We start from the raw sequence: 22,462 nt of genomic DNA on the forward strand, positions 1-22,462 counted from the left end.
AAAATATCAGCACCAACTGGCTTTCCCAGCAGAGAGTGGCATAATTTTTTCAAGAAAAGTCAGGCAAGACCACAAGGGAAATTTCTGGCAAGCAATCCAGAGTTGGCTCTAATTTTGTTGGCTTTTGAGCCTCACAAGGTGTAATAGAAAATGTAGGTAATATTGAGAGTGACATTTCATGTCATATATTAATTTTTGTTGTCAAAATCTTCAATACACTAACTTTATCCAAAGTTCTCCATACAAAAATTACCAATGCTAGTAACAACCTTATTTAAAAAAAAAAAAAAAAATTGTATCTACAGGATGATAAATTACCAATGCAAATATAGAGATGGGAAAAAATGATTTCATCAACTACTTATGTTAAAATTTTGAAGTATAAGCATTTCATGTTTCTAAAGAAGGTCTACTTTGTTAATTTTGCACAATCTTTGATTGGACCAAAGTAAAATCTTTTTTTTTTTTTTCAAATTCTTATCTAATTTTCACTGAGTCCTGTAATGTCCTATAATGCATATCAATATAGTCTCAAAATGAATAAAGCTATTAACCAATTAAAATGCTGATGTAATATCTAACACTAATTTGAACATGGATAACAAATTTTGTTCTCATTTTTGTATTTTAAATTCATCCAATTGGCTCTATATTAACAGGAAGAAAAGGTCTTTATAATTATTGGAGTTTATTATTCGAGACGATTTCTACATAATTATTGGAGTTACAAAATAAAGTTATATAACTGCTGAGGACTTTAATCATAGTAGTGGTTAATGACAAATTCTTCACTATGTGTTTACTTGGTGTAAGCATCTATCCATAAATAATAAATCTATTCATTTACACATTTTTTTAATCTTTTTATAGGCAAGTATAGTTTTGAAAAATTTTGAAGAAAAGGAGTAGGAAATTTCAAAATAAAAAAGGGCGCGTGCTTTGAAGAATTTGTGAATAGGTATGTTATTGTTTATAAATTTTAAATAACTTAATATTGTAATCAAAATCACAAAATTACACTTATATGCAAGTATAAGCACTCATTTTATGATGGTGATTTAGCCACCTACTAATGAATATTTTTAAACTCCTTCTTATTTGTTGATGGCACCATGTTTGACCATTTCACCATTTTTAAACTCCTTAAAAAAATATTTCTATCCACCACCATGGAATTAGCAACCTACCCCTGGTATAAATTCTAATTAAAATAAAATGTGAAGTATTTTTATCATTTCACACGAGTAAAAAAATTGAGAGAAATGTTAACATTTAAGTTTGTTTGGATTGACTGCTGAGGCTTACCTAACAAATATTATATTTGTTTACATTATAAACACGCCTTCAAATTATTTTTTAATATTTTTTATCTCATATATATCAAAATTTAAAAAAGTGCTAAAGTAATTATTTTAAATAATATTTCAAATAATTTCTTATCCAAGCACATTTTATCACCAAACGGGGAGTGCAAATTTACCACTTCCGAAATTTTCACTGCGAGTTTTTACTGCCCAGCGTATATTAAAACATGTGGATAGACTGGAAAAGAAAAACGAAAAAGAAAGGGTAAAAAGAAAATTCCCCGTCCCTAACACCTCATCAGATTAGGTTCCTCCATTTCTACTCAGTACTGACTCTCAAATCAAAAACCCTAATCTAACATTTCTGACTCGACGAAGACGACGACGAAAGCGAAACCCTGAGCGATGGCTTCTCGCTTGTTGGCAAAATCCAAACAGGTACTGATTTAGGGAGCTCAGCTTCCTAGAATTTTGATGGGCTTTCTGTTTTTTTTTTTTTTTCCTTTTGATCTTTAATATAGTTCTAGGATCCATCCGGTTATAATCCTCATTTCTCGATCGGCACTTCTATGGTTTCTGAATGCTTGTATTTTTTCTTGTTTTTCTCAGCTCCCTGCTGCTCAGGTCCTTTTGAGGCCGGAGCTAACTGTCCCGGTTCGTTCTTATGCCAAAGAACCTGCTTCCCCTGCTCCCCCGGCTCTGAAGGGAGATGGTTAGTGATATTTTTACTGATTTCTTTTCTTCTTATTCTGACTTTTTTTTCTTTGGATTATGGGCTGCAAATGAGACCAGAATTGGATACATACTGATGTAATTCATCACGTTAGGGATAAAAGGAAAAGTGCTGGTCTTGAATATACTTGTAATTAAGCATTACTTGGTGGCAGATTTGGGCATTGTGTGAAAAGTTGATATTTTGGGAATTTAAATCAGACTGCTGGGGGTTGTTCTACATCCTGTGTTTTGCTGGAATGATAATTAATTTCTGATTCTACTTGTGAAAGAACAAAACAAGAGGCTTTTCTCATGGTGGGATAGGAATAATTATTCTCCACTGCTTAAGAAAAATTCAGGTTTAATGCTTATTCGATCTGCTATGTTCGCTGTTTTGGATGTTAACTAGTAATTAGCATAAGAGTAATCGTCCATATTTGTAGGCCTTTTAAATTCTTACTTGTGGTTTGTATTTGACGTGAAAGAGATGTTGAAGAGCATCTTTTTGGAGGTTAAAAACAAGTTTGAGACCGCGATTGGGATTTTTAGGAAGGAAAAGATCACCATTGACCCTGATGATCCTGCTGCAGTTTCACAGTATGCCAAGGTTGTGAAGACTGTTAGAGACAAGTAAGTAATTTTTTTTTCCTACATATATCTCATGATTTTTTCTTTGATTAGATTTAGTAACAGTTGGGGTTACCATAATCTGAACATTTTTTTTCCATTAGGGGGTTTTTATGTTTCATTCTGCGATGTAGTTCCCCAATATTATTAAGTTCCTCGGGGTTAACCTGTGCCTAAACTCCACAATACTAAAAATAAAACTGAAAGTGCTCCATAGTGAACCTTGCCCTTTAATAGATGTTTTTGATAACTCCAGGTGAATTTGTATCTAGTATAATCTGTATTTGATTTATTACTAAATGAGCTAGCTTCATTCCTTCTGTCTATCATCTTTCACTTGCTAATTGTCAATGGCTCTTTGTGACACTTGTCCGTCGCCTGTGTACATTAAAGTTGTTTATCACGTAGATTGATCCAATTCATCCTCAGTGGTGTTGTTCTGTACTTTTCAGGGCAAATCTCTTCTCTGAATCACAGAGAATTAAGTACACCATTGAGACAAAAACACGAGATATTCCTGATGCTCGTACATATCTGCTGACACTGAAGGAGATAAGACTAAAGTATGTGCTGCATCTATGTACCTCTGGCTAAACTTCCTTCTCTACATATGCATTTTCCCTAAAAAAAGACATTTAACGGCCTTCCTTTCCTCAATCTGCTGCTTTGAAACTACTTATGGCATTTTAATGTTCTGATAATGAATCATGGAGTGTCTCTGATATGCTACCAACTCAACATAGGCTTGTCTATGGACTATTTTGCACTGCATGAGTTAAAAGGCACTAATATTTGCATGCTAAATATGTGACAAAAGCTGTATCTTTTTGTTATACAATGATATAAGTTACTCTGAACTTAGAATATGTCATTTTACCTTGTAAGTTTCTCAAATTCATTGGTTCTCTTTTTCAGTTGTTAAAATTGTCTCGAGCGGTTTGCGAGTTATTTTTATAGGCTCAGTTTAGGAGGATCTTCAGTCCTGTTTCTTGCACAAACCAAATATTTGATACTTTTAGTGTTTTGTGATTCTAAGTTTAACCTCTGTTCTCACATGTTGTGAGAATCTGCTATCTGCCTGAGAATGATGAAATGCTTTCTAATCTGCTATGTAACTTTATAACCAATTGAAAAGATGCCTTGCTCATCAGTATTTCAAGGAGCATATTTTTGAGTTATCTGTAAGGCCTGTCCTGATGCCCTATATTCTTTTTACTTCAACTTCCTGTTTGAGTTCTGTTGTTTTTTACTTTCACATCCTGTTGTGTATGACAAATGCTGCAGTTTCTATTGCAACTCTGACACTATCAATCATGATTGCTAGAAGTTGCTACTGCATTCTATTAATCAATGCTGAGCTGTTTGAAGGTTTAAGTAGTACTCACCACCACTTTTTATGGTAGCTGCAGTGTATCTGTTTTTTCTTGTGTGGGAGTGTGGTCCCCCCCTCCCCAAAAAAAAAAAAAAAAAAAAAGCAGGGGGAGGGGTGGGATTTAAGAAGCAGGGAGAGGGTAGGTGGGATTTGAACCCAGCACCTCTAAGTCCTGAGACTTCAACTTTAGCCACTAGACCAAGGCCTCCTCGGCGAGTCTCTCTCTTTCTCTCTCTTGTTGGGGGTGGGGGGGAGGAGTTTGGAGGGCACAAGATTTCTTTTTTTTTTTTCATTTAATAGGTCTTTTAATCCACCAAGCTAAGAAAGCTCAAGAGATAGAAATAAGATGAATGCAAGAATTCCATCCTAGAATTCCTGAAACCTGGTGTTGTAATTTCTTCAGAAAACAAAATAAAGCTGCTGCACAATATTTGCAGGATTTCATATCGGGCTATCAATTCTTTAAGGAAAAATAATGCAGTTAGTTGTTGTTAAGTAACAAAATCCTTGTGCCTTTCCCTTTGGCAAAAAGATCTGTTACTTTCCACTTTGACAGATCTTATTGTGGTCAAATATGGTCCCCAAATTAGTCTTCCAACTTGATAGCTCAACAAACTTGCTTGCTAATTTTGTTAGAAGAAACAGATAGTAAGGTCAAATGTTGCTTTCTATTAGACAGAATACAAGCTTCAAATGGAACTTTTGCAATCCAAAATGACTGGTTTCATGATATGCTTCAGAGCAGAAACTTGGTATGTTTAGATTCCAATTACTTTCCTGCACTGCAGCGACTGCTTTATGAGTAAGGGCACCCTTTAGACCACAATGCAATATTCTAGAACACTCGTCCTTAGTTTATTCTAACAGAATCCTGTAATGGTAAATGCCTGAATAATTTGTTGTTCTATGATTCGTTTTTGGCAGGAGAGGACTACCTGATGAACGTGGTGCTGAAGCAATGATGTTAGATGCATTGGAAAAAGTGGAAAAGGAAATCAAGAGGCCTCTGATGCGAAACGACAAGAAAGGGATGGCTCTCCTCATGGCTGAGTTTGACAAGATTAATCAGAAGTATGCACTTTCTAAACAAACAACTGAGCATTCACACAACTCAGTCCAACCATAACCATTCAATTGTTTTCAACTCATCTGCAACCACTAACTCATAAATGATTTCTTTGTTGAAGCTTAAAGTTACATAAATGAAAATGAATTTCCTTGTTGATACTGCAGTAAAGCACACTGTTCACCTTTATGGAAAGCCGCACTCGGACGATAGAGTCCCTGTATTTTTTGACCTATCTTTCTCGCTAATGACATGAATAGTTTATGTTCTCAAGGAATTATAGACCTGATTGCAAGCTTATCTTGGGTTGGCTGTTGGCATGATTGTTGTATTTAATGCCTAGAAAAAGTCTAGTTTTTTGAGAATTTTGTTTGAAATGGATATAGATAAGAGAGCATACTGGTTTTTAGTTAGTTAAGTTGCATACGTGCTTATTTGTTCAGGCTTGGAATTCGGAGGGATGATCTGCCCAAGTATGAAGAGCAGTTAGAGCTTAAAATTGCAAAAGCACAGTTAGAGGAACTAAAAAAGGATGCAGTCGAGGCGATGGATACTCAGAAGAAAAGGTACATCAATTTGACCATTTCAATGTAGACGTTTTGCCTTGGCTTATATTTTGTCCTGCTGTCATGGGAATTTCATGAATTTAGAAAAGTTTGGAAGCTATCCATTGCTTCATCTAAATCTTGGATGATTATAAAAGTCTTTCGGTTTTTGTGTGAAAAAGGTTTGTGATACGAAAATTACAAATTGAAATTTGTAATATAGACTATTTAGATTAGAATGGTGACAGGGCAGTTGTTCAGTTGATATGATAGATACGAAAACCCCTCCCTTACCTATTTATTTTTTTGTTTGCTCTAGTTTATTAATTTAATTCAATTAAGAAGGACTTATCTTTTCTATGATGATCAAATGTGGTCCTTATTGTCAATTTTATTCAAATAATGATACGAGCTTTTTTTAATTATGAATGTTTTTTAAAATTATGCATGTAACTTGGCCTACAATTGTTGGTTGAAAACATTAGAAAGAATGAAGGAAATTAAATATGCATGCAAAGGTCATCAATAAACAACTTGCCGACAATAATATAACATGGACAGGATAATTTTTTTCAAACAAGTATCTGTTTTATGTTGAAGCTTGAAGTTATGGATCTAAACTACGCCAAAATTCACACCAATGTAATGGGTGAGATGTAGCTTGAAGTAGATTATTAGTTTATTTAGAAAGTTGAATTTGTTCACATTGCTTAGATTGAAGTTGATATAGGCATATCTTAGCATGGGCCAAATGGAAATAACTTCTGGAGGTGTGTAATGTTGCTTGCTTCTCTTGGCTGATCTAATAGTGCAGCAAAATGTTGAACCATCTGATGCTGTTTGTGACTGGAAAAGGAAAGAAGAAGATTCAATGAATTAAGATTTCTACTGCTTCAATTACAATTCTGATATTTAATCTTGCTTTTTCTATTTTTCAGGGAAGAATTCAAGGATGAAGAGATGCCTCATGTGAAGTCTCTCGACGTCAGAAATTTCATTTGAGATTATTTTTCTTAAAATCAGTCTGTTTTTGGAGCTGATGATGATTGGATTGGACCATCTTGTCCCCGTAAAAAGTCCAATTGAGATTTCAAAATAAGGGGATTTAAGAGCTAGATAAAGGTTTCTACTTGGTGTTTAAATTCTTGCCTTCTTTTTATCTGATATGCTCTGTACTGAGATCTGAAAATTCAATTGCCAAAGTTGTTTTTTTCCCCCCTCTCTCTCTCTCTCTCTACACTACGTTATATTCATGGTCCTTTTGTTGCCCAAAATTGAAAGAAGTATTTGTTGGGATGATAATTACATAGACAATCCTTATTTTTGCTTCATAAAGCTGCTCATCTTGTTGAGTTTGTTTTGTCTGTTCCAAAAAAAAAAAAATTGAAGGGTGTGTATATGCATGGTTATGCATGTTGATGCAGACAAATGCATACCTGATATGGTTGCTACACTGGAGTAAACAAGAAAACGAGCAAAAACTGGTAAAAATTTTAAACATCTATTCAACTGTTTGAAGGCATATAGAAATGTGGCCTCAGTACCGTGGTTGCAAGTGCTAGTCTTGGACGCTTGTGGGCGTGGGGGTTCTGCACTACATTGATGTTTACTTGGTATCTTTGGCTATTGGTGCTAAATCCTTACTCGAGCTCATGGTGTGTTGGTGTCTTGATGCATTGTCAGGAGGGTTGTTCTCAGCTAGGGTTGCAAACGAGCTGAGTTGAGTCGAATTTTGGCCTAATCGAGCCGAGTTTCGACATAATTTCATTGAATTCGAGCTCGAGCTCGAATTCAATGAAATTATGTCGAAACTCGGCTCGATTAGGCCAAAATTCGACTCAACTCAGCTCGTTTGCAACCCTAGCTGAGAACGAGATGAGCTGACAATTTCAACCTCGAGCTCGAAAAAATAAAAAATAATTATTTTATTTTAAAAAAAATAAATAAAATAATATTTTTTCTTAATAAATAATAAAATATTAAGGATATATATGTAATTTTACTATTAAAATTAAAAAATATAAAAAATATATATATTTAAAATAAAAAATAAAAAATATATTTATACTTAAAATAAATAAATAAATATATATATATATGTATATATATACCCGACTCGTGAGCTAACGAGCTTAATATTTTGAACTCGAGCTCGATATTGAATGTCGAGCTCGAGTCGAGCCGGCTCGATTCGTTTGCCCAGCATAACATGGTACATGTGTCCATGGACTGTTTAGCATGACAATGATTTTAGTGGTCCTTTTAAGGATGTAGAATATCATAAGACATGATATTTGCATGGTCAATAAGTACGTGATGAAGTTTTATGTTTATCTTGTACGTTGTCACAAGTTGCTGTAAGCTTGGAATAAATCAATTAACCTTAATTTGAGGTGTGAGACACACAATTCACTGGCTCCCTTTTTTCAATTATGGTACAAGGACTAATTTAAGTTTTCTCGTGTAGTGAGCCGTTTAATTTTATGGTCTCTCAGTTTTATAAAGGTATTATTGCAGTTTCTGTTCAGTTCTGATCGACTCAGCTCGCCCAGCTTGATTCTCATTCAAAACCAGTGGCTGGAGCAACGCCAACAACAAATTGGAGTCAAACTCCAAAGCCTTTAGTTAGTGGTAAAACTCGCTACTTAGGATTCAAAGCCGGAGAGATTGGATTGAACTCAAACTCAAAGCCCGAAGAATTTTATTTTGCCTAGTGGCCAACGTAATTGAGCATATCCAATAAAGGCTCAAGCATTTTGATGGTTTGCTAATAAACCACAACATTTTACTCCTGAGGAGCTAGAAATACACTTTTGAAGCCATTACCAACTGTTTTATTTCCCTTGAAGCCATGTCAAGCTTATCAATTTCACGGTAGTTTGATCGTAGATATTCTCAGCTTCATGCAAACTACGATGAATCTTTTGATCTTCCACTCAGCTATCGGATACCACTATACATTCAGGCTCATGTTCAAAATGAACGTGTATCATAAACCTTATAATCGAAACCAAAATTGAGCACCATTTCAGATGCTAGTCGTCGCTGTCAATTAGTTATGAGCAGCCAGAAGAAACTAATGGAGCTGCTGTACATCAGTAGGAAGATCTTAACATTGAAATGAGATAGAAACCTACTGGGTTCCCTCTTTGCCAATTATAGGTCCCTCCCACCAAAAGTTGATTAGTAACAATAAGAACAGATAATCTAAAAACACCAAGCGGAAGAAGGATTTCACATCATACTTGGTCCGTCAAGCCTTCCTCTTCTTATTTGACTTTGATCCGTGATCATCCTTGTTTCTTTTCTTCCCACTCTTTTGGCTGTCATTTTTCTTCCCATGCTTTGCAGCCTTATCTCTGTGGGATTTTACACTAATGAGACCACCAGGAAGCACCTTCCCACTACCATTTTGTAAAGCATGTTCAAAATCAGCCTCTCTGTCTACAATGGCATACTGCTGGAGAAGCTCTGGCTTTAAAAACCCGTCCATCTTGGCATTCATGTCATCCTGTGAATGGTGTCTTAGGCATGACAAGGTCTTTAACAAAAAATTACTGCGTACGAAAATAAAATATGCAAACCTGAACTTTTTTTGCTGCTTCATCAAGATCTTCATCAATAGAGATACTGTGAGGATTCAAAGAAATCTGAAACAAGAACAAGTACTTTTGACATATTAACTAACTAAACAAGGTAAAAATTAGTCTAACGTGATAAGATGGCTTCTTGTTATTCTGATAGGTAAACTGTGTCATAAGGCACTCTCAACGAAGGAAAGTGAGCCAAAAAGAAAGAAATTCAAGTTTGTTTCCTAGTATTTCATGTTAAAAGTTTTTGAACCAATGAATTACCTAGAATGTATTGCAGCAGTGATACCTAGAAACTCGTAAAAAAAAAATCATATTCTCAGCATGCAAGTAACATACATGTCAATCTGGAGAATGATATTCCAACAGTAAGATATGTCCTAAGAATCTCAAATAATCATCAGTGGAATTATTTACTCCATCAGATTTTGCGGTCATGGTGAACATTCCAGAGAGTTTTAAGAAGCTTCAAGTTTTGACCAATACAAAATCAGCTCAGAAAATAAACTTCAAAAATTTCCTTTTTATCCAAATATTGACCTATGATATTAATGGTAATTATTTACTCAAGGCTCTTTTTCTGCAAATTGTTGAAGAAGGAAAGCATGGGAAAGTAGCCAAGGTCTTTTACTTATCAACTAATGATGCATTTGCGTAATTGAAAAAATAACCACAATTAAGAAAGGAGGAACCTTTTTCTCAAGTGTAGGAGACAGCTCAATCAAACAAAACAATGACCACAATGGATTCTAATGAACAATATCTGAGCTCCAAAGAAATAATTTGCTTCTCAACTTACTTCTTTTAGTCGAGGCATGGTTGAATCAATCTCATTGGATGCTACACTATAAAGATATTTGTAGAACTTCTTCATCACTTTAATAAACAACGACAAAATTTGCTGCCCTTCCAGCTTCATTTCTCCCTGTAAAACAGCAGGTACAAAGGAGATAATTAGGTCCTTAATTTTTCTTTCTTTTTTTTCCAAAAAAATTGCCTTCAGTTAAATTTGATTGGTCAACCACCATAGTCATTCTGTCGAATTTGTTTCCTCAACAACAAAATAGCAATTGTTAATTGTTCAAGGAAAGCCAAAAATTACAGGCTGGTTTCTGTACATTATGCTATAACTTGTAATATGCTCACATCAACTGGTAACAGTGACAAATCACCAAGTCAACCAACTAATGATATGATTTTGGCTATTCAAAAGAAGAAAATTTGTGAATGCTCCTCATTTAAGACTTAGTCTAACCAAACTACAAAGAATCAATCTGGTTAAGTCTTTTCACAACCACCCAACCATCTAAATCAGTGATCAAGATAAATAATGAGTGCAGATTACAGAGGCATGTTGAAATTCCTAATTATGAACCAACAAATGGAAGTTTTTTTTTGATTAATTTAGTAATTCACAAACAATTTTTAAAAGAAATGGTTGACCAAGAGAGCAAACCTCAATAACAGATATGTCCTTTCTCTGCAAGCCCATGCAAAGCAAAACAGAAGCCTGGGTATATGATAGCGTAACAGGAAGCTTCTCCAGGAAATAAAGACGTGCAAGCTTCGGCACAATGTCTAGAATCTGCGTTCAGTGTAGAAACAAAAACATATTAGAATAAGAGCACAAAATATTATTCATGTACAAATCCTAAAAATTTCTCAAACATGCTATAGATGCATTTGCACAGGATGGAGCACCCTCTTAATGAATTCACACTCAAATGGGCTGAACTTTACAGCCCTATTTGCATGAATACAAATTCCAAGAAAAAAGTTGCCATGTTTGTTCCTAAACAACAGCTAGGAATACAAAGAGAAAATGTCACCTCGCAAAGATCCAGGAAAAAGTGGAGAAGATCTTGAACAAAACCAACATATTCACAACTCTCTCAATTCTCTCCTCCCTAGCGCCACCGACAAGCTTTTGCCAGTACCAAATAACAGGATCCCTTTCTAAAATTTTTTTCCTCCCAAGTCTCCTTTATCATTGTTATCTAACACCCAAAAATTTCCATCCCTGTTTACATCCAGGCTGGACCCTGACGTCACACCAAACAGCACACGACCCATGTTCACTTAAGGGCTCATAATATGTGTTAGTAGCAATGAAAGCACATTACTCTGCCCCATGCAAATTACTAACTACACCACCTGTTGTATTTTAGTGTTTATGCCATGATTCAACAAGTTTCTTTTAAACCCGTAAAGCTTTGGAAAGAAGAAGCTTCTGTCAGTAGATAGATTCTAGCAATTAAAAAGGATATCTGGACAAAAGAGACCATTGCATTCCAGTGAACGACAAAAACTTCAAGTCTAAGCAGAAAGAGCTTCCAGGGTGTATGGGAAACAGTAATGGGTTCAACACTGAGCCTGAAGCTCCATTTCCTGATGACAAGAGTATAATAGTCATACAGCACAACTAATTATTTCAATCTAGTTTGGATTTCACAAAGTGCTTTTTGGCTTGGGAGACTGGTGACGTGGGAGTGCAACAGGATTGTTGCATCTAACTTAACCACTTATACCAGATTCTAACAGGAGATCTTACCATGCGAAAATCAGCAAGATTGTTTGTGTAAGCTTCCAGTCGCTTCATATCATCTGGAGTCACAATTTCTCCAGTTGACTTTAAAAATTCGTTTGAAGAGTGCAAAACAGGGTCCACCTCAGTGAAGTTAATTTTTGGATCCAGAATACTGCACAAGCATGGAGAATATAAGCACATATTGCGGACTACGTATGCCAGCTAATGGCACCAAATTTCATGGTCAAACCTCATTGCAAGCTTGTATTCCATGGAATGGAAGCTGAAACCTAATAGTTCTGCGAATCGCCTCCTGTAATCTGAGACAGTACCCAGTAGATTATACTTTATTAAGAGTAAGCTGATGAAAAGATCAGACGAGCAGTTTCTGAAACAATAACATAGAACATACCTTGGTAGAAAGGGCCAAAAAAGCCCCACTCATCAGATCCACTAGCTTCGATATCATCATTATTTAATGGCTTCAGAACCATGCATGTATGCTCACCAGTCACATTACTCTGACTCAAAGTAATAATGAATAAAGATCAGCAGTTGATTATCTAAATTCATAGGGACAAAAATGTGTATAACCCTTCAAGCCCAACTTATTAAAAAATCCTTGAGGTACTCAACTGGAATATGTCCAATGTAGAACGGACCAAATTTATGTTTCCTCCAAAATCGAAAAAGATCCTGGGTAAGCCCAAATGACACACCAACATAGTGAAGCTTTTCAGGCTTTCTTTCATGAAGATGCACAAGGAGAGGGGGAAGGTCTGTCCTAGGTCTTATATTTTCTTCTAACAAAGAGACCTGCAATAATAGCATGTTATAAATCAGATTATAACTACTAAGGATAACCAGTAAGATGCCTCTAGCTGATCCATCAAAACACATTCCATTACACACTAAAATTTTCAATTATCAGATCTGAACTATCTTCTTTTATGTTTCCCATTTTGGAAGAGGGGAAGGGGGAATATTTTTGCAGAGTCGGCTAGAATATTTAGTCAAAACACAACAGCTTGTAATATATACTAAGTGGCACATTTTTCCCCCAGAAACGGCACTTGGCATATGTAACCAGCCACACTTTACGATTATAGGGTAACTAGGGCTACATGAACCCAGTTGAGTTTTGGCCTAATCAAGTATGTAACCAACCACACTTTAAAATTATAGGATACCTAGTGCTACATAAGCCGAGTCAAATTTTAGCCTAATCGAGCTGAGCTTGTCTCAATTTAAAAATGCTCAAAATCCATCGAGCTCTAAAAGCAAAACTTGAACTCGAGCTTGAGCTTGAGCTTGAGCTCAAGTTTGAGGCCAGTTGAACTTGAGATCAAATTCGAGCCTAATTGAGCTCAAATGCAAATTAAATATAATTATTAATTGGATAAAATAGAAATTTTACTTGGATAAAATATAGGGGACAAGCATGTAATTTGACTACTAATAAAAAATTTAATACAAATATAGGGTCGAGCTGGCTCAACAAGCATACTAGCTGAGTATCTCTAAACTCAGGCTTGACTAGAACAGCTTGCTAAGTTGGCTCAAGCTCGAGGTCGGTGTTGACTGAGCCAGCTCGATTCACTTGCAGCTCTAAGGATAACTATCCTGATATCTTCTTTTGCTCTCATTTCAGTTCTCAAATTAAATTGATGTCAAAGGAGCACCAGCACTTGTTTCTACCCATTACCTGTCTTTCCCTAAATTCATAAAAGAAGGATTGAGGTTACACCTGACTACGACCTATGCACGTATGTGAAGAAATCAAGAAGAAAGGGGAAAGGAGAGCACTTGAACCTTTTCTGCAGCCTCAGTAACTCTAACTTGTGGACTTTCCTGTGTGTCTTCAACATCAAGTTCAGCGATTGAAGTCAATTGCCCTTCGAAGTACCTACATAAAGAAACTTGTATCAAACACTTCTTATTTTGATCTCTTTAACTTTTACTTTCCATCACATGTTTCTTTCTCTGCTATAGTTTTTTATTAATATCTTCCCATTGAATTATTAAAATTCTGATAACTATTATCCCTTAAATTCATCAAAGCATACCTTGCTCAACCTAACTGATGCAGCACAACTCAGTCCTTAAGATCAACCTAACTGATTCAGCACTATTCAGTCCTTAAGACAATTGTGGGATTACCTATTCTACTCATTTTGCAGGAAGAATGAGATTACCAAATGTCCATCTCTATGTAAACATGCAATCCTTAGAGTCAATGTCCTTCGAACCACATTGTCATTTCACTCTTTATTTAGTACTCCACAGACATGCAGCTGTCTCTTAGACTTATATATTGTGTCCACTCATGCAGAAATAATGCATGTCACTGTAGAACTTACACATCCTATTCTTCTACAAAGCAAGGGAGGACAATTGCTTTTGATGAAGCCTAAGCACCTGCTAAAGCATCTAGATTCTCCTGAGTTGTAAAACCATCTAATCCACAAATATGTCCTCTGGAACTCTGTTAAAAGTCTGCCTCCAATTTGTTACTTCATCAGTATTGGCAACACTATTTTGCTAACTTCGTTCACAATATCTAACAAAGTGTGCTTGGAAGGTTTGAATTTAGCCAGACCCGAAGAATGCAGAAACCAAAAGTGCACAGATAGCAAAATTTCTTGGTTAATGTCCAATCCACAACAAATTTGCTACTAGGTTGAGAATTATGAACTGGATTGGATTAAAAGCATGAAACTGGTTACCCAACTTGATGTTGGCACCCAAAAGCACTTTTAAGCTCAATCTATCAGGCCAAAGTTTTAGCCCTTAAATTCATTTCACAGATGCCCTCTTAAACCAATTACCGGAAGGTTAGTGGATCACAAACAGTAGAAAGTCAAACTCACCAGAGGGTTCAGGTAAAAAAAGCTTGGTCAACAAGATAAAGGCAGCAATCTTCAAAACATATAAAACAAGATGATCTAGGAAATTGAGAATACCTTGTTAAAAGTTCAACAGCAGTAGACCCATAACCAAGCTGCAACGACAGCATAAATTAGCGGGAGATAAAGAGGAAGTATTAGAAGATCTTTTCATAGGCACAAGAAATTACCTTCATTGCACTTGGATGGGTTGCAATACGTACTATGCGAGCACCTGAAAGACTTGGGAAAACTGAGTCCCGAAACTGCTGACAAAATTTCCAAGGTATTTGGTCTCCAAAGGGCTGATGACCATCACTTAGGCTTCTAATTGCAGATTTACGAGAAATTTGTCCTTCAAGAGAAACCTAAACATAAAATAATGAAAATAGTTTAGTTCCTAGCATTCTATAACAATTCATGAAATAATGAGGGGTCTGCATGGATTGGAGTTTCACGAAAAAACTAGTTTTTGAAACACACACATCTATAATAAGATCCCTAAAAACACCCAAAAAAACCGTCAAAATACACCTCAAAAAACACACACCACCTCAACCTTGCATAAATAATAATTAAAATAAATAAAAAATCAATCCTTAATGCTCCACCACCATCCCCCATGCCCCACCACCCCCACCCTTCTTCAAAACCCTGGCAACACCCCCCCCCCCAAAAAAAAAAAAGAACTCCACCACACCCTTTCTGCCACCCATAACCCTCCCCACCAAACCCACCACTCTTCCCACTCCCCCTCCCTCTCTTCTCCCCCCTTTCTCCACCAAAACCCGCCACCCAAAACTTCCCCCACCCCGAGAACCACCCAATCTGGTCTCTATAGTTTCGCACCTGCTCTTTAGTACATTGACTTACTATTGCTCCCCAGGTACATTATCTTTCATTCTATATCTCTCTCTTAAAATTTTCTTTCTTGCTCCTCATCTTCATCTAATTTTCCCCTCGGCCTTTCCCAATTTTCTTCTCTTCTGAAGGGGTCTTTGAGGGATAAGGGTTGAGGGGTGTTTAAACAGTTACACCAGATGGTTCACAATAAGAGGGGACAAAATTTATTGTTACTCAAAACAGTATTATCTGCCAACATCTGCATCTAAGTGCTTTAACACTCTCCAAGGAGAAATAAATATCCAAACAGCTAACCCTTACTGATGCACATTTTTTAGATTCTATAACCAGCATATAACGAGATATTCCTAGATTTTCTTTGATATCTTGCTTAAACTGTTCCATATTAGGGTACAATTTTATGCTGATATTACTTTAGCTGACAGGATTTTGCATTTTCAATAAACATGTAATAGCATCTAATTATAGTCACTACTACCAAAATTGAGAAACCAATATCAACAGGCATTTATTTTCAGAAACACTGCTCAAAAAAGACAAGTACCAAACAGCAGCAAGGCAAACCTGGACAACGCACAAAATATCAGGAAGATGATTTTTTGACTCATCAACAGGACCTGGAAAAGGATCGAGTTAACTGATGCACAACTAGCTGAAAATAAAACGAGAAGAATCAATAGACATAACACATACCAAGTAGCACAAACAAGTGGTGAGCTGGAGCATCTGCCATTAGTTGTAGATCATTTGGAGAGTTCTTGTAGTGAGAAGCAACATATAGGGCCATCATCCGCTGCATAGTGAGTGGTACTCATCAATACAACTAAACAGGTGAATTGGAAATGGCCAGGAAAACTGAACTGAAATACAAGATGCATTACCTGCAAAAACAGCTCACTGTCTCTATGATAAGAGAAAAGGGTATCCCGATTAACATAGTAGAGATCACACTCACTTGGTGATGGTAACCTGATTCAACAAAACCACGAGTCTTCAATACAAAATGAAGACTATACCAGCACCAATAATTTGGTAATTAAGAAAATCCAACCTGATGATATTTGGGACAGCATTTGTCGCATCCAAACAAAGTAAAGCATGAAGCCACGATTCAATTGGATCACCAGAAGCGTATCTGATAGATTCACCTAATTCTATCTTTTTGAAAAGCCGACCTGCAGTTCAGAGCAATTGAGATGTGAGCAAATTACCATCCAAACTAAAATACATGAAAGGTTTCCTAAATATCCTAAGCTGAAGACATGAGGTGCTAAGAGTGAATTACAAAAACCAGAGCACATTAAACAGTAGCAGTGCCCCCTAATATGGTTTATGATGACCAATTCACAGCTTAGCAGCATATAAACTAACTTATTTCCAAACAAGTAAAGAACATTTGTTGACATCACACATGCTTCTTATGTAACTCGTTGAGTGGTTGTCTCAGCACACAAGTCCATCAATAGTGAACATAAGTATGGCTTCCATGAAATTATAGTTCTAAATAGAATCCAGCTCCAGAGAAGCATATTTTATAGCAAATTTTTTTTAACACAATAATTATCTTTATGACATGATTTAAAAAGTTTATCTTCGACATCCAAGATTCTGTTCATAGATCTGCAACTGCTCAAGGACTGGAATAGTATCCATCTTATACTTGTCTAGTGAATAAGCATTTATTTCCAGGGAGAAGTGCTTAAATATACCAAGGAAAATAAGCACAACCATTCATAGCACAAATGTAGTAACAAAAGTCAAGCTGAAATACCAGATAGGGTGCTCTCTACATTTTTATTTGACATTTGACTTTGCTCCTCAAGTTGCTGCAGCAGCTTCAGTGATAAAGACCGCCCAGTACCTTCGTAACTTCAAATGAAGGTAAATTATGAAATAGAAAAATGTATGCTACAGCAGCAGCTTTGACACCTTAGAAATACCCTCCAGAAACAGTATCAACAGTAGGCAATGATAATGATAGCAGTAAAACAAGATACAAATGAAAACTCAAAAGCTTCTTAGCAACAGTTATATAAGTTATCTTAATAAGACATCATTGGAAAATGCAGGGCTTCTTAGAAAAAGTCATACAAGTTCGTGACATGAAGAGATAAAGAGTATACCCATTAACAGTGGATGAAAGGAAGATGAGGTATGGACCAAGCAGAGACTTGACAACTGGCAATGGAATAGCAGCTGCTTCATCAATCACAAGCAACTCGACCTGGGAGAGTTTTTCATGTTCATGCGGTTGTACATACTGCAAAAGAACAGAATGATATCCAAAATCAACAGTAGAACAGCTAAGACTCAAAATAAGATGGGAAAAAAAAGTACTCAGTAAATCCTTACTTCATCCCAGGCTAACACACAAAACACTACCAATAACCATGAGTAAAAATGTTAAATTTTCAATTTTAACAACAGCCATCCACATATGGACACACCTGAATTGTCTGACGGTGCTGCTTGTAGATATTGATCCTCACAGTCGCTTTTTTGAATTCTGGGTTTGTACTCCTGACCACGTCATAATCTAAATGCTCCTGTAAATTGGAAGTAGTAAGAATTAAATATCAAGCATATTATTTTCAATTCAGTACAGGGCCTAGCCGAGAATAGCAAAATAACATGAATTATTGACAGATGCCCATCCCCATGAACTAAGAAGATCTAATTTATTGAATAAAAATATCCCATTTATAGAACAAATTAACTTACAGAAAGATCCCCATGCACCCAAATCAATATATCTCTACTTTCATGCTAGCAATAATTAGGTTCACAATCAACAGGTTCATTTCAACCTAGTTCTCTTCTAATCACCAACACTTTTAAGCCCCCAGCATCTGTTCAACAAAATAACCAAGACCAAAGATTTTTTAAATTTTCTGCAAGTTAAAAAAAGAAATAAGAAATTTACTTTATGCCATTCCAGAAAAAGTAACTGTAAGCTATGGATGGTATGAGAAATCTAATCCTGCTTATAAAGATCTACATAATATATCCTCTGTCAATTTTAGGTAAACAGACACCCAAAAAGAAAAGGTGGCAGCACCAAGTTGACAAGCTGATACAACCAATTTTAAACCAGCGTCTTTACCAGTGTGCTGGTCAACCAGTTCAGTGGGTCATACCAATGACATAAATCAGGATTTATTTTGAACTTTGAAGAAAAAAAGAAGAAAGTTATGACACCTGCTGTATTCAAATAAGCAGCAACATAAAATTGCAAAAGATTTCAAAATTCCTCCAACACTTCTGCATAAACCACTACCTTCAAGTCAAACACCCATAAAGGACTCCTTTTCTTAACCCAGAAAGGGGAACAAAGAGATCCATAGATCCATGCATCAAAGAGTTACAAAGTGAGTACGTAACAAGGTAATAACTTTACCTTATACTCAAGTATATCGAATCCTTTGCATACAAACTCAAACAAGGTTTTCAGATTCTCAGGACTTGGTGCAGTGACAAAAATATTCGAATACCTATACATAAGAATTTGATTTTATCACCAAAAAAGTAAGTGTAAATGATAAAAGAAGCTACAAAAGATGAATAGAAACAAAAAAGCAAATTATATGTCCGTCAAAAGAAGTACCCTGCTGCAATAGCTCCAGCAATTGCTAGACCAAGAGCAGCTGACTTCCCACGACCACGAGCTGCAAGTAAAGCAACTGTGCTACGAAGCGTCTTGTCCAAAACTGAATCAAGAAATGTAATAACGGCTTTTCCCTAAATCGATTTCAAAAAGTGGCTTCTTAGTACTGAATGTTAGTGTCCACATAAGACTAACTAATACATGCATGTCAAGTTGAAAATATTACCTGGTCCAATGTACAGCATTTTTTAATCAGAGGACCGACAGGGAAATCATCAGTCAATTGTTCTTTCAAATTCTTTAGGTCTCGTTCAGCTTCAGAAAGCCCTTCAGAGTCCTTAGACCCCATCACAACCAAACAAACACAAAATCAATTAACAATCCAAGCAAACTGAAATACTTCACTGTCAATCAGAGTATACTTCTAACACCCAAGCGAAAAATGAATCCAGACAAAGCCATGTATCACAATGAACTTGATTGTTTTGAAAAATATGCTTACTACAAGATACATACAACTTCACCCATCAATTATCTGAAAAGGATGCAAGGAAGCAGGAAAAGAATGAAGCACGGCGCTTACCTCTCGAACTGGAACAGGTGTAACTGACTTCATATGCGAAGAAATTGGCAAGATATTCAATTCGTCATCCATAACCACACATGCTTTGCAAGATGCAAGAGAAAGTAAGAAGCGCTCATTAAATCGACCAGTGGCCTGAGAATGAGACTCAGTACGGAATCTTTCGTGGACATCCTGCAATCACAAAACCTCATTTAGTATTCAGCAACAAAATGGATAACATAAGTGGCCACAAATTAGTGATTTCTAAACCAAATCTTGATACCCCAAAAAAAATGCCCCCCTCAGCAAATATGATCTGAAATATAGCATCTATTGCATGAACTCTTTTCTGGTTAACTGATACCATACCATAACCATGGTGCAAAGGCTTGTAAGCGAGGATAGGGAGCGCAGCAGCAATACGATCAATCCACCACCTTCAACTGTTTCTATTGTTCTTGCAAGAAGATTTGGTGTCAAAGCCTCAAAATCCTGCAAGCATATTTCCACCCAAATGGAGATGGCAAGTCAGAAATCAAGTAGAAGTTTCACCATCTAATATGCAGATAAAAATGTAAGGACAGGAATAGATCCCGGACTCACCTGTAATATACACATGCCAAATGTATTTCCAAGAATCCTTTCAGAATCTTTATACAAGCAATATGTGATTCCTCCAGTTTCAACAAAAAGTGAAAAGGGATCAACTTTCTCCGGATCTAGAAGCCCCCTTTGCATCAGCTTCTTTATTTGCTTTGCACGTTTTTTCTTATGACTAGGAGAAACAGTCAATTTTAGCATCAAGATCAACAAACATTTGGCAAAAGCCACCTACAGACTAGCTCACAAATAATATATTCACTTCAATTGCATTAAAAATTGCTATACATCTTACGGACACTCAAGTACTAGATAATTCCAGAAACCAAATTGTTTTCCATATTAAAGAGATGCAAGATGGTTATAAAAAATTCTCAGAAACTACATCTTCAGGTCCAAAAATGGCACTTTCTTAACACCCACTCATCTAACTTCTTAGTCAGACAACAGAGGACAAGCAATGGAAAAATGTGCAAAAAATGTGCATGACTCCATCCATTATCTCATCAGTATGGGAGATTGCCATCCCCAAACACAGAATATAGAGCAACTACTCAACTGACTAAGTTCCAATTCGCTATTCACTCCTAGAAGCCCGTCCCCGCATATCCTAGCCCAAGAAATGCCTAAGCTGGCTCCTAGTTTTAACATCATTTCTTTGATCCAAGCACAAATTCCAGGATTCACTCAATTATCAGATATGTAATGGACCCATCTTGAATACCATAGTAGCACCTTCATTAGACAGGAGTTGGTCCGCAAAAATATCTACCTTTACGGAATTAAGCATAGGCTACCATCTTTTCGCCATAAGTTACGCTCTCATATTTTCAAAAACAATGAGCCGTAAATTGAGAAAAGAATCGATTGAAGCCATATAAAATGCAAAATACTTAATTCCTAACGCATTGGAATGAAAAATTCCAACTTTATCCAGACAACAAGAAACAATCAAAAACCAAAGAACTAGTAAAACCTGCTGAGCTCAAGCTTGTCTTTGTAACACCACAACACAGTCGGCCGCGTCTTCACCACAGCTTTACTCAACATGTAATGCAAATTCACAATCTATTTTCCAACACAGAAAGTTCACATTTCAATGAACAAACATTAAACTAGTAATTATCATACCAAAATTCCACGTTTTAATGCATAAACTAATACAAATGCTTATGAACATCACCTGGTCACGAGATTTATCTCCGACGATGACGAACATGGACCGGTGGCGAGTTTTAACGCCGTTTTCTATCAGAGTTCTGATGCGTTCGTCGACTTTCTTCCTCATTTTCCCTCAATTATGATTCTGATTTCTGAAGCTGGGAGAGAAGTATGCAAATGGGGACTCGTTTGGCTGAGAAGAAAATGAGAAAATGTTCAGTTGTAAAATTGCGGTTAGGGTTTTAGGATTAAACTTCTGAGGAGCAAGCAGAGGTTTAATAAGAACCGAGTTTCAGAGTTTGTACAAAAACCGGGTTTAACGGTTGCAAGTGGGTTATAACACTAACCATCCCGGTCTGATTTAGGAACGGTGTTACCTTTACCTATGATATGTCCTTTATGCCCTTAATCATAAATTTATCACATTAGACCACAGACAAATTAACCCTATTATTTATCAAAATTATTGTTTTAATTTTTAAAATACTTTTTTTTGGGGAAAGGAAATATTAAAAAGTTGAATCAAGGATCTCAACTATAAATTAAGTTGGATTTTGGAGAATACTTTTTTGTCAATAATATTACTTAGCAACTTCTTATTATAATTATTATTTTAATCTTTCACATTATAGTGACTAGAGGTAAAGCACATGCCCAATATGTGTGCAATTTATAAATAAATTGTTTTTTTTTTTTTTTGAAATCCTATTCTATTACAAGGGATTTTGAAGAATGGAAAATTCTATTCTATTACAAAGGGAATACCTCCTGCTGCTCCTGTGATGCACCTACCTGCTGACCTGTCAAGTTGCGATAAAAAATTGCAATCCTGAAAGAGGTAGGAATGGAACTTCCAACCACTGGGAGAAATCATAGAGTTCAAACTGTTTAACCCACTATTCCTGCTTAATGAATTGTTTTATGAACTTACTTTACATACATTTTTTTATTACTAAACACAACTTTGATCTTTTAAGATTTTTTTCTTTAAGAGTATAATTATATTGATATGTTTATGTGTAATTGTATTGGTAACGC

The 22,462-nt window shown here is 36.0% G+C and overlaps 2 protein-coding genes across 3 annotated transcripts; one reads left to right on the forward strand and one right to left on the reverse strand.

Annotated features, from left to right (window-relative positions):
- Window positions 1-1,550: 1,550 nt before the first annotated feature.
- LOC113701697 (probable ATP synthase 24 kDa subunit, mitochondrial) lies at window positions 1,551-6,843 on the forward strand. 2 transcript variants are annotated; one of them, XM_027222460.2, is made up of 7 exons: window positions 1,551-1,742; window positions 1,914-2,016; window positions 2,504-2,648; window positions 3,098-3,208; window positions 4,942-5,088; window positions 5,527-5,649; window positions 6,567-6,843. In XM_027222460.2, the coding sequence occupies exons 1-7, from the start codon at window positions 1,710-1,712 to the stop codon at window positions 6,628-6,630; spliced, it is 726 nt and encodes a 241-aa protein (XP_027078261.1). In that variant the 5' UTR covers window positions 1,551-1,709; the 3' UTR covers window positions 6,631-6,843. The 2 variants fall into 2 exon arrangements, with proteins under 2 accessions (XP_027078261.1, XP_071915335.1); XM_072059234.1 differs by lacking the exon at window positions 3,098-3,208 and having other exon boundaries at window positions 1,564-1,742.
- Window positions 6,844-8,598: 1,755 nt separating this feature from the next.
- On the reverse strand, window positions 8,599-21,692 carry LOC113701698 (RNA cytidine acetyltransferase 1). The gene is made up of 26 exons (XM_027222461.2): window positions 21,447-21,692; window positions 21,240-21,331; window positions 20,267-20,438; window positions 20,033-20,155; window positions 19,682-19,855; window positions 19,325-19,435; window positions 19,099-19,232; window positions 18,892-18,985; window positions 17,942-18,040; window positions 17,618-17,754; window positions 17,266-17,363; window positions 16,546-16,669; window positions 16,376-16,463; window positions 16,188-16,287; window positions 16,059-16,111; window positions 14,822-14,998; window positions 14,709-14,746; window positions 13,558-13,651; window positions 12,382-12,561; window positions 12,158-12,266; window positions 11,996-12,065; window positions 11,770-11,917; window positions 10,675-10,803; window positions 10,018-10,143; window positions 9,213-9,278; window positions 8,599-9,139 (listed from the first exon to the last, which is right to left on the reverse strand). Exons 1-26 carry the CDS (start codon window positions 21,549-21,551, stop codon window positions 8,882-8,884), a joined length of 3,099 nt encoding a protein of 1,032 aa, XP_027078262.1. The 5' UTR covers window positions 21,552-21,692; the 3' UTR covers window positions 8,599-8,881.
- Between the last annotated feature and the right edge of the window lie 770 nt (window positions 21,693-22,462).

Source organism: Coffea arabica, chromosome 7e, assembly GCF_036785885.1.
Source record: "Coffea arabica cultivar ET-39 chromosome 7e, Coffea Arabica ET-39 HiFi, whole genome shotgun sequence".
NCBI lineage: Eukaryota > Viridiplantae > Streptophyta > Magnoliopsida > Gentianales > Rubiaceae > Coffea > Coffea arabica.

Excerpts from the sequence above, each read along its gene's own strand:
- LOC113701697 (XM_027222460.2), top strand. The coding sequence starts at position 1,710 with ATGGCTTCTCGCTTGTTGGCAAAATCCAAACAG. Across the intron at positions 2,017-2,503 it reads CCCGGCTCTGAAGGGAGATG|AGATGTTGAAGAGCATCTTT; the intron begins GTTAGTGATATT and ends TTGACGTGAAAG. Across the intron at positions 5,089-5,526 it reads TTTGACAAGATTAATCAGAA|GCTTGGAATTCGGAGGGATG; the intron begins GTATGCACTTTC and ends TTATTTGTTCAG.
- LOC113701698 (XM_027222461.2), bottom strand. The coding sequence starts at position 21,551 with ATGAGGAAGAAAGTCGACGAACGCATCAGAACTCTGATAGAAAACGGC. Across the intron at positions 17,755-17,941 it reads AGCACCGTCAGACAATTCAG|TATGTACAACCGCATGAACA; the intron begins GTGTGTCCATAT and ends GTTCTTTTGCAG. Across the intron at positions 16,464-16,545 it reads GCTGTCCCAAATATCATCAG|GTTACCATCACCAAGTGAGT; the intron begins GTTGGATTTTCT and ends TTGTTGAATCAG.